The 12,659-nt window shown below is 35.1% G+C and overlaps 1 protein-coding gene and 2 long non-coding RNA genes across 4 annotated transcripts; all 3 read left to right on the top strand.

Moving 5' to 3' along the window:
- Positions 1–1,072: 1,072 nt before the first annotated feature.
- Positions 1,073–4,772, top strand: LOC112708228 (uncharacterized). Of its 2 annotated transcripts, XR_003811523.2 has the most exons (5): positions 1,073–1,419; positions 3,394–3,491; positions 3,596–3,659; positions 3,812–3,937; positions 4,453–4,772. It is a non-coding gene; the product is annotated as an uncharacterized lncRNA (long non-coding RNA). The 2 variants fall into 2 exon arrangements; XR_003156271.3 differs by lacking the exon at positions 1,073–1,419 and having other exon boundaries at positions 3,001–3,491.
- Positions 4,773–5,214: 442 nt separating this feature from the next.
- On the top strand, positions 5,215–8,630 carry LOC140174765 (uncharacterized). The gene is made up of 5 exons (XM_072200279.1): positions 5,215–5,280; positions 6,176–6,525; positions 8,019–8,080; positions 8,172–8,235; positions 8,333–8,630. Exons 1-5 carry the CDS (start codon positions 5,215–5,217, stop codon positions 8,349–8,351), a joined length of 561 nt encoding a protein of 186 aa, XP_072056380.1. The 3' UTR covers positions 8,352–8,630.
- Positions 8,631–9,160: 530 nt separating this feature from the next.
- On the top strand, positions 9,161–11,301 carry LOC114924334 (uncharacterized). Its single transcript, XR_003811520.2, has 2 exons — positions 9,161–9,694; positions 10,721–11,301. It is a non-coding gene; the product is annotated as an uncharacterized lncRNA (long non-coding RNA).
- Positions 11,302–12,659: the final 1,358 nt, after the last annotated feature.

Here is a 12,659-nt window from a genome sequence, read left to right as displayed (position 1 = left end):
TTGTTATTACAAAAAATAAAATTTATACCTAGGGTTAGAAGCTGAAAACCTGGAAAAATGCAAAGCGGGCGAAAACAATGACGGGCAAGAGGCAAGACAGTTGCTGAAGGGGTGAAAAGATCGAACAGAGCTGGCGCTAGCGGGAAGACACTGCATGACGAAAAGTGGCGATGGTGGTGGCTGCGATTTTATAAGGTAGACTTCGTGATGGTTTGTGGCTGCGCGAACAGAGCTGGCTGACGTTGTCTCAACGGATGTTGCGATGGTGGCGGTGGCTGCACGAAAGTTGTGCCGGAAGCTCGAAGTGAATGTTGCTTCTGCCCGTCAGTGAAAAGTTAGAGTCGAGACTAGAGACATGAGAGGTGAGAGTGGAGGCTCGAGAGAGGAGAAGGGTGAGTGGGTCTATGCCTTTGTGGGTGACTAAGGTTCTCTTTGGCCCCTTCAACATGCAAAACACAGCGTTTTGGCCAAATTTCAAAAACCGGCCGGATCACGGTTCGGTTCAACAGACTGGTTCCCAGCATGTTTGGCGGGCCAACTCCAGTTTTCAAATTTGGCAGTTTTGTCTTATGCTCGAACCGTATTTGACAGTGATTTTCGGTTTAACCGGTTCGACAGGCCAATTTCGAATCAGTTTTCAGAACATTGGTTTAGGTTTCATTAGTTGAATTTAAAAATATTTGTAGTAAATATAAAAATATAATAATTATTATTAAATCTCCATACGAGGCATACTTATAATTTATATTTTGTGCATATTGGATAAGCTCAAAAGATTTGAGCTTACCAAAAACAGAGCCTATTAAATCTCCATGTGAGGTATATTTATAATTTATCTTTTGTGCATATTAGAAAAGCTCAAAAGATTTAAGTTTATTAAAGACCAATGTTTTTAAAATCGAACCAGACCGGTCAGTCTAACCGTGAACCAGCAAAAAAAGGTCTGAACCGTTGTAAATAACCGTTCTTTCAAAAATAATTGAACCGGCTAGAAACCGGCCGGTTGGACCGGAGCGGTAACCGGCCGGTTCTTATTAAACGTGCCGTTTTTATTTTTATATGAAAAAAAACCAACGTTCAGCTTCTCTCTCACTCACCCCCTTCCCCCAACACACCCCCATGTTCGTGAAACTATCCCTCTAAACTCTCAAGCAAAGTTCAAAATCACCCAACCAAAACCCTAGGTTCTCCCTGCAACTGTTCTGCTGCAGTGCCACCGCCGTCCGTGCTGTCGGCGCCTCCGCGTCCCCTTTTGTTGCCCATGCCCTCTCTTGTAGCTCGGCATCCTCCTTCCCCTTGTCCCCGTCCTCTCTGGCTTCTCTGTTCGAGGCTTGGAGCAGCTCGCCGTTGTCTCGTCGCTCGCCGTTGTCTCGTCGCTCGCCGTTGTCTCGTCGCTCGCCGTCCGTGTCTCCGTCGAAGGTTAGTGGCACTGCTTTCACTTTTTCGGTTCTTCTCTTCCTTCTATGCTTAGTGTGCTGATTTTTGAATGTGAAATTGTGAATGGATTAATGAAAATCAAATAATTGATTTTGTGCTGCTGCTCTTAATTCCTAAAATTTTTGTTGAAAATTTCTTGCTGCTGCTAAGAATGGATTAGGGATTAGGGATTACTTGTTGATGTTTTGTAATTAGGGATTATGCTCTGTTAGCTTTATTGATTTCAGGTTTAGTGTGATTAGGGATTACTTGTTACTGTTTTGTTATGTTTGTTGCCGAATGTTAAAATGGAAATCAAATCAAATGCTGTTTGTTGTTGAATGATAATTTTTGTTGCTGAATTCTGTGCTGCTATTAATTTTCTGGCGGTGCTGCTGCTGTTTTTAATTTTTTGAATGATTTATTAGTTTCCGTTATGGATGATAGTATTAACTTGCTGTTTTATGCTATTAATTTCAATGAAAAATTTGCCACAAATGTTGAGGGACTCTTAAGCTTATATGAAGCCTCACATCTTAGGATTCATGGAGAAGACATATTAGATGAAGCTCTTCGATTCACCTTAAATCCATTACTCTTATGAACGTTGTTTTGCTTTATTTTATTTTTCAATTTGATGATATCTTTGATCTTTGTTGTCTATGTTAGTTGGTGTTTGTTGTTGGCCTGGAGTTTTGAGCTGTTTGTTAGATGAGTTTAGTTGTGATAAATTTTGATAATTGTTATGTTTTGAGAAGGTTTGGTTCAGTGATTAGATTGAGCTTAATTGTAGAAGAGGTCTTGCTACTCAGTTGTAAGATTGTACAGTATTAACTTATTAAATGAATAGAATTGCATTTTGTTTGAATAGTGTTGACCTATTGAATAGTATTCAGTGATTGGAATTGCATTTTGCTATAGATGGTGATGATTTTCTTATGTGTGGAATGACTAAGTTTGTATTAGACTACAAGTATGTGTTAGGCTTTTATTTATAATTTATTTATTATTTTATTATAAAACGGTTTTTTGATTAGACTACAGTTGAACCGGTTAAATCAGTAAACCAGTGAACCAGTGACCAAAACGGTCCGATAACCGGTCCGGTTTTCAGAACCTTGCTAAAGATAGACCCTTATTATTAGGTTATGCATTTTTTCCAATATGTTGTTAGTATGGTTTCATAAATGTGTTTCAAATGCCATTATGCCATTATGCAGTTAATGGTTTTAAAAAATTATGTGTTTATATTAATGTTAGTTCTACCTATTAGTCATTCTTATAATTACATTAAATATTTTACATATTGCATTCTCGTGCTTAACACAACTCTGAATCCAACACCTTGCTATGGAAATTACAATGTTATCGTACCTGTCCATTGTTAATTACAAAACACCTTATGACAGACACTTTTCCTACCACCAGTCCATGAGAAGAGTAAAAGAAGCCGTAGTTTTTCTCCCAAATTCCTAGGTCTCCTTTTATCCGTTGTGTTTAGCACGTTAGAACATTAGCAATCCCAAAACGATGGGATAAACTAATGATACTTTGCTCTGATTGGTTGAGTCGGCTTAACCCCAGATTGCCAACTGATTTATTCCACTGTGAAATTCAAACACGGGTGGAGAACTGTGTAGCTGAAAGGGTTGAAGAATTGTTTTACCCAGCAGATTGATGGAAGATGTTGTTGCAGCAATCCCAATTAATTTTTTCACCCAAATTTGATTCTAAAAAAAGGGGTTGGATAGAGATTGATTAATTTCTTTGCAATCAAACTCACGGTAAACAGGAGGACATTATGATATTTGGTGTAAGTTGTAACTACAAAGCTGCAAGTCAATTTATGAGGGTGATTAATGATCATCTTTATAGTATCATTTTTTAGAATAGAGAACCATATAATTCTTTGATGTGGGGTCACTAGCTAGGGAAAATGAGTAAACACAAACCAGGGTGCTTAGATATTACAATCAGTCTTTTTAGGTGTTCAAATATGTTCCTGTGAGATGGAAGACTAATAATAATCATGAAGACACCAATAATAACACCAGCAACCGCAAGCCAAAGCAAAGGTTCTCTTCTTTCCCACTTTATATTTTCTCTCTGCTGAAGAATTGAAACTCCTTAATTTGAATGCTAATTTTTTGAAATTCTGAAGTTGAAATCTTTGTACCAGTTTGAAGAGAACTCATATTGAGAAGCAGTGAAATAGCAACCGTTGGTGCCATCTTCAATTTCAGGTAATCCTTTCCTCTATGTTCCTTTTTTTCTCTGTGTATCATTATCTCCATTAAAAGTTGCTCACTTTTGTTTATAATATTATTATTTTAATGCAAATTTAAAATATCTTAATTTAAGATTTCATGTTCTTCATTATTGCATATTTGTGCAGTGGGAAAAAGCCTGATTATCTTGGAGTGTAGAAAAATCCTCCACCTTTAGCTTTGTGTCCAACAACTAAGAAATGCCTATCAACATATGAGAATGTCACTAATATCATCCATGATGCTCCTCCTTGGTAAAGTTCCCTTCTTTTTGTTTATGTTAATCTTACTATTGGTTTTCTGGTATTTAATAATAGGGACACTGAAAAATTTTAGATCAGAGATACTTCAAGAAGGTAAAAGCAATAGAGTTGGTCAAAAGATAGAAAATATTCGTGATTTATATTACAACCTTTCTTTCACTCATGTTATTATTGGGGACCATAGATGCATAACGCATATTATATATATATATATATATATATATATATATATATATATATATATATATATATATATTGTGATCAGAGTTTGCTTTCAATTTGTTTGCTGGGAATATATTTTCAAATCTAAGACTATAAACAAGTTTTACTGGCCTGTGATGTGTTTTTCTCAAACTACAACTGAGTTTTATGTTATTATCTCAAATTGCTTTGGTTGTTGACATCCATGTTGCGATTGGGGATCTAGAAATATTTTTCTCATAGCAATGTTAGTGTGAATGCTCTAAAAAAAAGTGTGTTGATTTATCTCATATTTCTTTTTGCAGTTTTTCTTAAAAGCAGCAACTTACATTGGGTATCAATTTGGGTAACATCATGCGATATTTCTGTGTTTGGGTATCAATTTGGGTATGCCAGAGATTAAAGAACTACTATGTAAGCTGAGGGATTATGAAAGATGGAGTTGGTAGAGGTGGAGTTGATGATGAACTAGATATTTGAGATGCAGTTGTTGAAAAAAGACCAGAAAATAACTTTAGAAAACCATGTAATCCAAATAAACATGAAGCAGCAACCAAAATCATGAAGCAGCAACCAAAATCATGTAATCCAGCATGAACAAATAATGTTAGAATTACTTTCAATAGAAGGGTATGTGCCAAATATTCGGCACATCATGGAGACAGAAGTAATGTTCTGAAAAAACGGTTCTGAAATTCTATTCAGTATTCAGTATTACAGCAATTCTGTAGCAAAATTAACAGAATAAAAAAATTAATTGAAAAACTAAAGAACTCTGCAGCAACTCCAGCAAGCCGGTGATTCATATAATTAATAGAATAAAAAATATTAATTGAAAAACTGAAGAACTCTGTAGCAACTCCAGCAAGCCAGCAATTCATATCATTATGAGTTTATCAAAAAAAAATTAAAACACTAAGAAACTCACTTAGGCAGAGAAAGCAGAGACAGCCTAAAGTGGCATAGAGATGCTCGGTAGGACAAAGGCGGCTGACGACAGAAGTTATGCCCCGACCTTCCGACGACGAGGGCGACAGAAGCTTCAAACGGACCACCCGACGACGACGATGGCGACAGAAGCTTCGAGTGGTGATGGTGGCAACGACTGGTGGCCGCTGCCGGTGCCGATAGTGGTAAGGACGGTGGAGTGGAGGCGTTCCTGCTGGCTTCAGCCTTCAGCACATTGAGGAAATTAGGGTTGGAAGGGGAGAGAGAGGCGTTAGGCGACGAGGAGGCGGGCTCGGCCGGTGGTGGTCGCGGCTGCTGTGGATGGCTGGGGTGGCAATCGTGGCCTTCGTGGGTGAATAGAGGCTGGCGCCGAATGCAGTTGGAGAGGGGAAGAAAGGGGAGAATGGGAAACTTAGATTAGGGTTAGTGTTGTGGCATAGTGGGTTAAGTCTTGGGACTTTCGCGTACGCCTTTCTTTTTATTTTTTTTTAAGCCAAAACGACGTCGTTTGGCTGTGAAGTTGCAAACCACTAAACCGCCAAAAAACCGGACGGTTCTTCCGGTTCGCCGGTTAACCGTCGGTTCGACCGATTTTTTTACCGGTTTTTTGCCAGGCGGTTTTCTACGTTACCCAGACTGGCTAGGTAACCGGTTCCCGATTTTTCCGGTTGAACCGGCCGGTCCGATTTTCAGAACCATGGTAAATATAGTTTTTCACTACAAGTTTCCATAATGGAACAAATAGCTGTTATTTTTGGGATTCCCACCACTAGTGTTAAATAACAAAAGCAACAAATTAAAAGTAGGGGTGAACCCGGGTAGCGGATACTCGATTACTCGTCTGAACCTGAACCGAATCAATTAAATTGTTTCTGGAACTAACGGGTAGTCGGGTCCAGTCCGAACCAAATCGATGACCTTTGTTAGTGATTGGTTCGGGTATCAGTTCTGGGGTGCGGAACCCGAACCAACCCGTGAACCCGATCATATATTAATTAAATAATATATATATGGCTTTAGTGAGTTTTGCAACTCGTACCCTAACACTGTGTCACAAGCGGCACCCTCTTAGACTCTCAGTCTCTCACCCCATGGAGTAAACAAACCCATAAACCTAACAGAGGAAGAGCTTACTCCCACCTCACCGTTACTCATGCAACCAGCTTCCCCATCGTCTTCTCCATCAGGCGTCAGGCGCATCGTCTTCTCCACCTTGTCCATGGGACCGTCAAGCGCATTGTCTTCTCCATCGTCTTCCTGGTAGCAGCAGCGACGCAGCAACCAACTTCCTCTCCGTCGTCGGCGTCTCCGTCAGCATCGTCGTCCGCGTTCCCTTTCCAGCAGCAAGCTTCGTCTTCCGTCAGCCGTTCCCTCTCCAGTAGTCAGCTTCCTCCAGGCTCTAGCGTTGTCTTCTCCGATCACTCAGTCAGGTTAGTCTATAATTTTTGGGGAATGTTATATGTTAAAGTGTTAATTATTTTATTTTCTGTTCAATTTTTGAAATTATACATTCTTAATTCTTGTTGAATAAAGCTCTTGATCTGAAGCAATCCTCTTTGAGACCTAAATTGGAGTTAAATATACATTCTTAGTCCTCTGTTGTTCAATTCTCTTGTTCATTCTGAAGCAATCTTCTTGTTCAATTTTTGAAAGTATACATTCTTAGTTCTCTGTTCAATATATTTGGAGTTAAACATCCAAATTGGTTAGGTTATCACCACTTTCATTTTGGGGACATATTGCTTGCAATGTTTGTAAATAATCTGGGTTCAATGTTGGATAGGGTTGCCTGTGTTGTTGTAATTGTATAATGGATTAAGTGATTAACAAATATCCTGCAGTAAGGTCTTTCAATTGTACTAATTGGTTAGTAACTTACTATAATACTTGTACTAATTAATGAATGCTTCTTCTCCAATTAATGAATTATTTTATGCTTCTCCAACTGCAAGTGAATGGCGTATTCTGACCCGCTGCTTCATTCCGATCCCCTCTTGTGTTCCTACGTGAATCTCAATCTCAAATGTTTATTTGTGCCTCACGAAATCCATTTATTATATTGAAATGTTCATTTTGTCAAAAACCAAATTTGTAAGTGGTGTCACATTCAATTCTCACATATAACACAAACTAAAGCACTCATCACCTTCATAATAGTTGCACACTTGCACTAATATACATTATATTGATTGAGAATTTATAATTGAGGATTCCATATATACGTTTCTATCCACAAGGTTAAGATGAGTTGCTTTAATTAGAAGTGAAAAAGCATTGTAAGTGTGTACGTCCCTTTTTTATTTTTGATTTTTTTTTCTTTTATTCGAATCAATTATAGGAAGAGAGGAAAGAGAAATTCCCGAGTATCATTTTCAATCGAAATTGTGCCATATAAAACATAGACACATCAAATACTAATTAAAGTCAAAGATATGTTAAAAAAATTGAATCAAGCTAAAAATATGTTGAAAAAATTGAAGGATATTATTTATAAGCTGTTTAAGTATTACTCTTGATATATCCTCTTTTCGATGGTAGTTTTTCTGATAATTTTAATTCTAGCATTGTCTCTTATGATTATGGGGTTGGTGGTGAAAATGCAAATGAGGAAGAAGATGGCTTCGAGAATGAATTTAGATTGAGGGTTAAAAAAAGTAAGGTGAGGTCAAAAGGAATGAGTTGGAAAGATATATGGAAGATGATGTGGAGGATAACATTCTTGATTTTGACATTTTGTGTTGGTAAAAATTGAAATCAATGAAGTATTATACTCTTGTTCATATGGCAAGGGATTTGATGCCTATTTCGTCTCTACCGTGTCTTCTGAGTCGGCATTTAGTACTAGTGATCGTGTGTTTGACCAATTTAGAAGCTCATTAAGTCCTTCTACTGAGTCTCTAATTTGTTCACAAAATTGGTTGAGGACTCAAGAGAAGATGCATGATTTAAAGCAAGAACTCGAGGATCAAGAAAAATTTGAATTAGGTAACTGTTTTTAAATTATGTTTCTTTAAATTACTATGTAATTGTTGTTATTGTTGAGTCTCTAATAATAATTTAACTACTGTTAATGTAGAGCTTTTAGTTTTAACAATATCTAATAAAGTCATTGGAGTTGATGTTGTTTACAACAATTTGAGGTTAACATTTTTTCACTGATTATTTGTTTGTTGAATTATTTTCAATTAATCAATTTCATATATTGACATTAGCTAATTATATGCTGATTTTTTGAAGGTCACAACTCCTCTCTTGAACATGCTTGGTTGATGGAATGAAGGATTATGGAGTGAAGACTTTGAAAATTAGACAAATATTTCTATTGCACATTTGTATTTAGTTTCTAATATTTGGATTTTAATGTGTTTTGATTTTAGCTTCTTTGAAAGATTATTCACTAGACTTTTGTATTTAGTTTCTAATATTTCTATTGCACTTTTGTATTTCTATTAGATAAAAATTGTTCACTATTAATATGTTTGGATTTTAATGAGTTTAGTTTTTAATGTATTTGATATTTAACATGTTTGGATTATTTCTATTGATGTTACATGTTTATTGTACTTGTTGAATTTTTAAGATAAAAATTTGGTTTTTTTATGAATTTAAACGTCATTGGGTACCTAATTAGCCGACCCGATCCAATCCGTTCTTAATCGGTTTGGGTACATGTAAAAAAAATGCAAATTTGAACCAAATCGAATCAATTACATTTTGATCAGTTTGGTTCTAATTTCACCTTGAACTCGATTCAAATCGATCCGTGTTCACCTCTAATTAAAAGGAATGTAACAAATCACTCTATTTTTGATTAGGTAGTTAAAAAGTGTAAAAATAACTAATTTAATAAAAAAAAATTAATTGTTTATTTTTTAAAAAAGTGGTTTTAACAATTAATTATCTCTTTAGCATATTTAATTTTTTATGTAGTTTAATTTTAGACATGTTTGATTTTTAAAAAATTATTAAAAATATTTTTGGGTTATATATTTTAAATAAATATTAAAATATTTTATTTAGAAAGAGTACGAAACTATATAATTCAAAAATTTCTTTGAAAAAAACACTCCAAAACATGCTTGGTTTTTGGTATATGATAGACCCAGGCCCAGAGTAAAGAAGAAAACCTAGAGGGGAAGAAGATGGATGCCTTAGCGTCTCAGCAGCATATTGCTTTCATCAGTTCATGTGTTTAGGCCCCACTCTCAGTGGCGTTCAACATAGCTAGCCTTACATTTCCCCTAATTTCTCCTTCCGATTTAGCTCAGTTCATTCTCCAAATTCTTTGCCAAAACAATTCCTAAATCCTTGCAATAAGCTTTATTCTTGTCCCAGACAAATATATAGGGTTGGGAATGATCTGCCGAACTTACTCCTTACCCTCCTCACCCAACTTCTACCTGACCAGAAAAATTAGTATGAGCATTCTGACTTCATATAAGAGAATGAAAGAATTAGTGTGCATGCACATCACGTAGAAAACGCCCTCTCCCTCCTTGGGTTGTGCTGTTCTCTCAATCGCTGCTCGCCGCCGCTCTGCCACTCGTCTCCACTGTCGCTCCTTGCTGCATCTGCAAACCACTGTTCCTTCTCTCTCTGGTTCATACATTCTGTTTTCTGTGAATCACTCTCTATTTTTTTCTGTCATCCATGAATTTTTTTTTCTCTTTTGCTCCTATTTTTATCAGGATTATAAACCTTTTTTTTAATTTTTTCCCCGCTCAGTTTGCTATGTCTGGTTCAAGACAAGTCCCTGACTCTAATGTCTCTGGTTAGAATTTAGATGGTTTATTTCATCATTTGTTATTTTAAAGACATGATGAGACAATGGTTTTGGACTTTACTTAAGTTTTAGTTTTTAAATTCTGTCTTATGTTTTATGATGTGCTATGAGTTATGACTTGAACTTGATATTTTGTTTATTTTTCTAAATTTGTTACTGTATTTGCTGCGTCAATTGGATGTCTTATGACTAAAAAAAAGCTTATATTAGATTAAATTTTATAGTTAATTATATTTGCAATTTTTTCTGTATTTTTTTTGCGCATATACATTTATTTTTTAAGCAATCCATCATTTTCTCCAATTCCATCCACGAATTTTTGGTTCACCGCTATGAGTTGCTATCGGCAATAAAAAACTAAGATGTTATTGTTAGTTCTAATTGTGTTAGGGGTACTGTTGGAACTTATTGATGCATGCACAATTTAAACTTGTAAATGAGGTTACAAATTGCACGTATGAATCTTTCTTTTCCCAGAGTTGAGTAATATGAATAAATTTGAGTGCTACTTTTCTATGTTGTTGTCTTTTTATTTTCATTTTTTTTACAATATTTTCTCTGATTATATCTTGTATCTGTTAACAACAGAAAGAACGGCTGTTTTTGGTGATAAATTGTCTTTTTTTTATGTGATTTGATTATTATTATTAAAAAAAGAGGAGGTGCTTTTCCCATATATTGTTACATAATTTAAACAAAATGAATTCTCCAAATTCTCTTGTATTCAGCATTTACAACTTTAAAGTCTTGAACATTTTACCGTTTACATATATACTTTCCCTTTAAGCAATGATTTTATAACAATGGCCGGTTAAAAAGAGAGGTAAGCAACGATTTTGCAGTTATTGGAGATATGCTGATAACAAGATGACTGATTTCATTGATAATGGTAGTTATATGGAAGAAGAACAGATGGCAAGCTACTATCTTCTTATTGGTATTCAGCTATATAGAGGCTGTTTATTTCTCATCTCAGATAACAAAGTTCATGGAAGGAAGTTATATTCCAATTTTGTCTTTTTTGTTCTTGATGATGATCATGGAAATCTGGCATTACATGCATAAAGAGAGATACATGTTCGATCTGAATTTGCATCTGCCGTTTGATGGTGATCAAACAGAAGAGATCCAAAGGGTGCTACTTGAACTACAGACAGAGGTAGTGGCAGAGAAATTGAGAAGGAAGGTATTGGAAGATGAAGTAACATCAGAAAAGATAAAGAGGCAGGCAATAGATATCTAATTCAATTGCAAGGTGTGGAGCTGCCATTAAAAATTGCTGCAGGAATGAAATCTTTGGAGAGAAATAACAGAAAATAGATATATATATTTTAAGTTGGATATGCAACTCTTAATTAGAGATATACTTTATTAATATTTTTATAAATAAATTTGTTTTGCAGTTATATTAAAATAATTACAATTACTGTGTGTATATATCATTATATCTTCTCCTTTTTTTTAAGTCCAGATGCTGTTCTGGGGATCACTATGAAAATTATTAGGTTTGGCTTAGAAGAGATCATAATTGTAGGAGTTACTCTTTGTTCTATTAGGTCATATGGTGGATTTGGAAAGATAAAAATAATGATCATTTAATCTTGATGATGGGTGGATTGCGGGAAGAGTGGTTAGCATTTTCTATGGATTCGGTTAAAATTAATTAAGATGCTGGTCTGAGCCACGATTGGTTTTGGCCTTTTTATTCGCAACTTTGATGGTTTGTAAGTAAAAGGTTGTTCTAAAAAGTCAGAAAATGTTAGTGTTTTTCATGCTGAGCTTCATGCTATTTATACGGGTTTAATCCTAGTTTAAAAGTGTGACTTTTGGAATGTTTTTGTGTGAGGTTAACACTTTTGGAACGTTTTTGTGTGAGGTTACTTAATTGTGTGGACGTTTCCTTCATAATGCATAGAAAGAAAAATGATAATCTTATTCACGAGAGGAATCTAGTGAAGAAAATTCAAGAAACTATAAGTTGGAATTGAAAAATTAATATCTTCTTGATCCAAAGAACGGCAATCAAGCGGCTAATCTTATGACCAAAAATGCTATCATGAATCTAGAAGAAAGTAAAGAATGACTCCAACCTTAAAATGAAGTCCATCATTTCATTTGCTTAGATATGCTCTGTTTTTCCTTTTCTTTTTTGCTTTTTTTTTTCTTTTGCTTTTCTTTCATTTAGACACCTAAAAAAACATTACATATGGTAATATAATATGAACCTTTGTATTTAATATTTATCAGAATTTTTTTTTATTTTTTGGCTAGAGAAACCGCCTGAATATTAATAATTAAAGAAAGCAATAAGATTAAGCATGCGTAGAAACTTATCCTAATTTAAACGAATTCCTATTCTCTTCTTATAAACATTTAAAATCAAATGAAAAAGGATAACATGAGACAGGGCAGCGCAGCAAATGGATGATGTAGTGAAACTAACATTTGGAGAACGAAAAACCGCTCCCTTATATATCTCATTCACTCTCATTGGTTCTTTAATTGAAAAGCTGATCCAATTCACAACTTGTGAGAAATGTTCCTGTTTTAATTTGTTTCAAAAAGAAGCAAAATCAATTCCGTATGCGTCATGATATGGGCGGTATATATAATTTCTTGGTATTTTCTATTTGCATGTTACTCCATACTTTTCATTAAGTGTAGTGCACCATTAAGGACTAATAGATGATTTTGTGTGTGTTTGGATTATAGTTTGTAAATGAGAGTTTGTATAAAATTGATTTTACTAATTTGATTTTGATAAAAAGTGAGTTGGTGTTA

This window comes from Arachis hypogaea, chromosome 8 (genome assembly GCF_003086295.3).
Source record: "Arachis hypogaea cultivar Tifrunner chromosome 8, arahy.Tifrunner.gnm2.J5K5, whole genome shotgun sequence".
In the NCBI taxonomy this organism is placed as follows: Eukaryota; Viridiplantae; Streptophyta; class Magnoliopsida; order Fabales; family Fabaceae; genus Arachis; species Arachis hypogaea.
The sequence above is the reverse complement of the archived record's forward strand: the minus strand, read 5'-3'. Positions and strand labels throughout refer to the sequence as shown.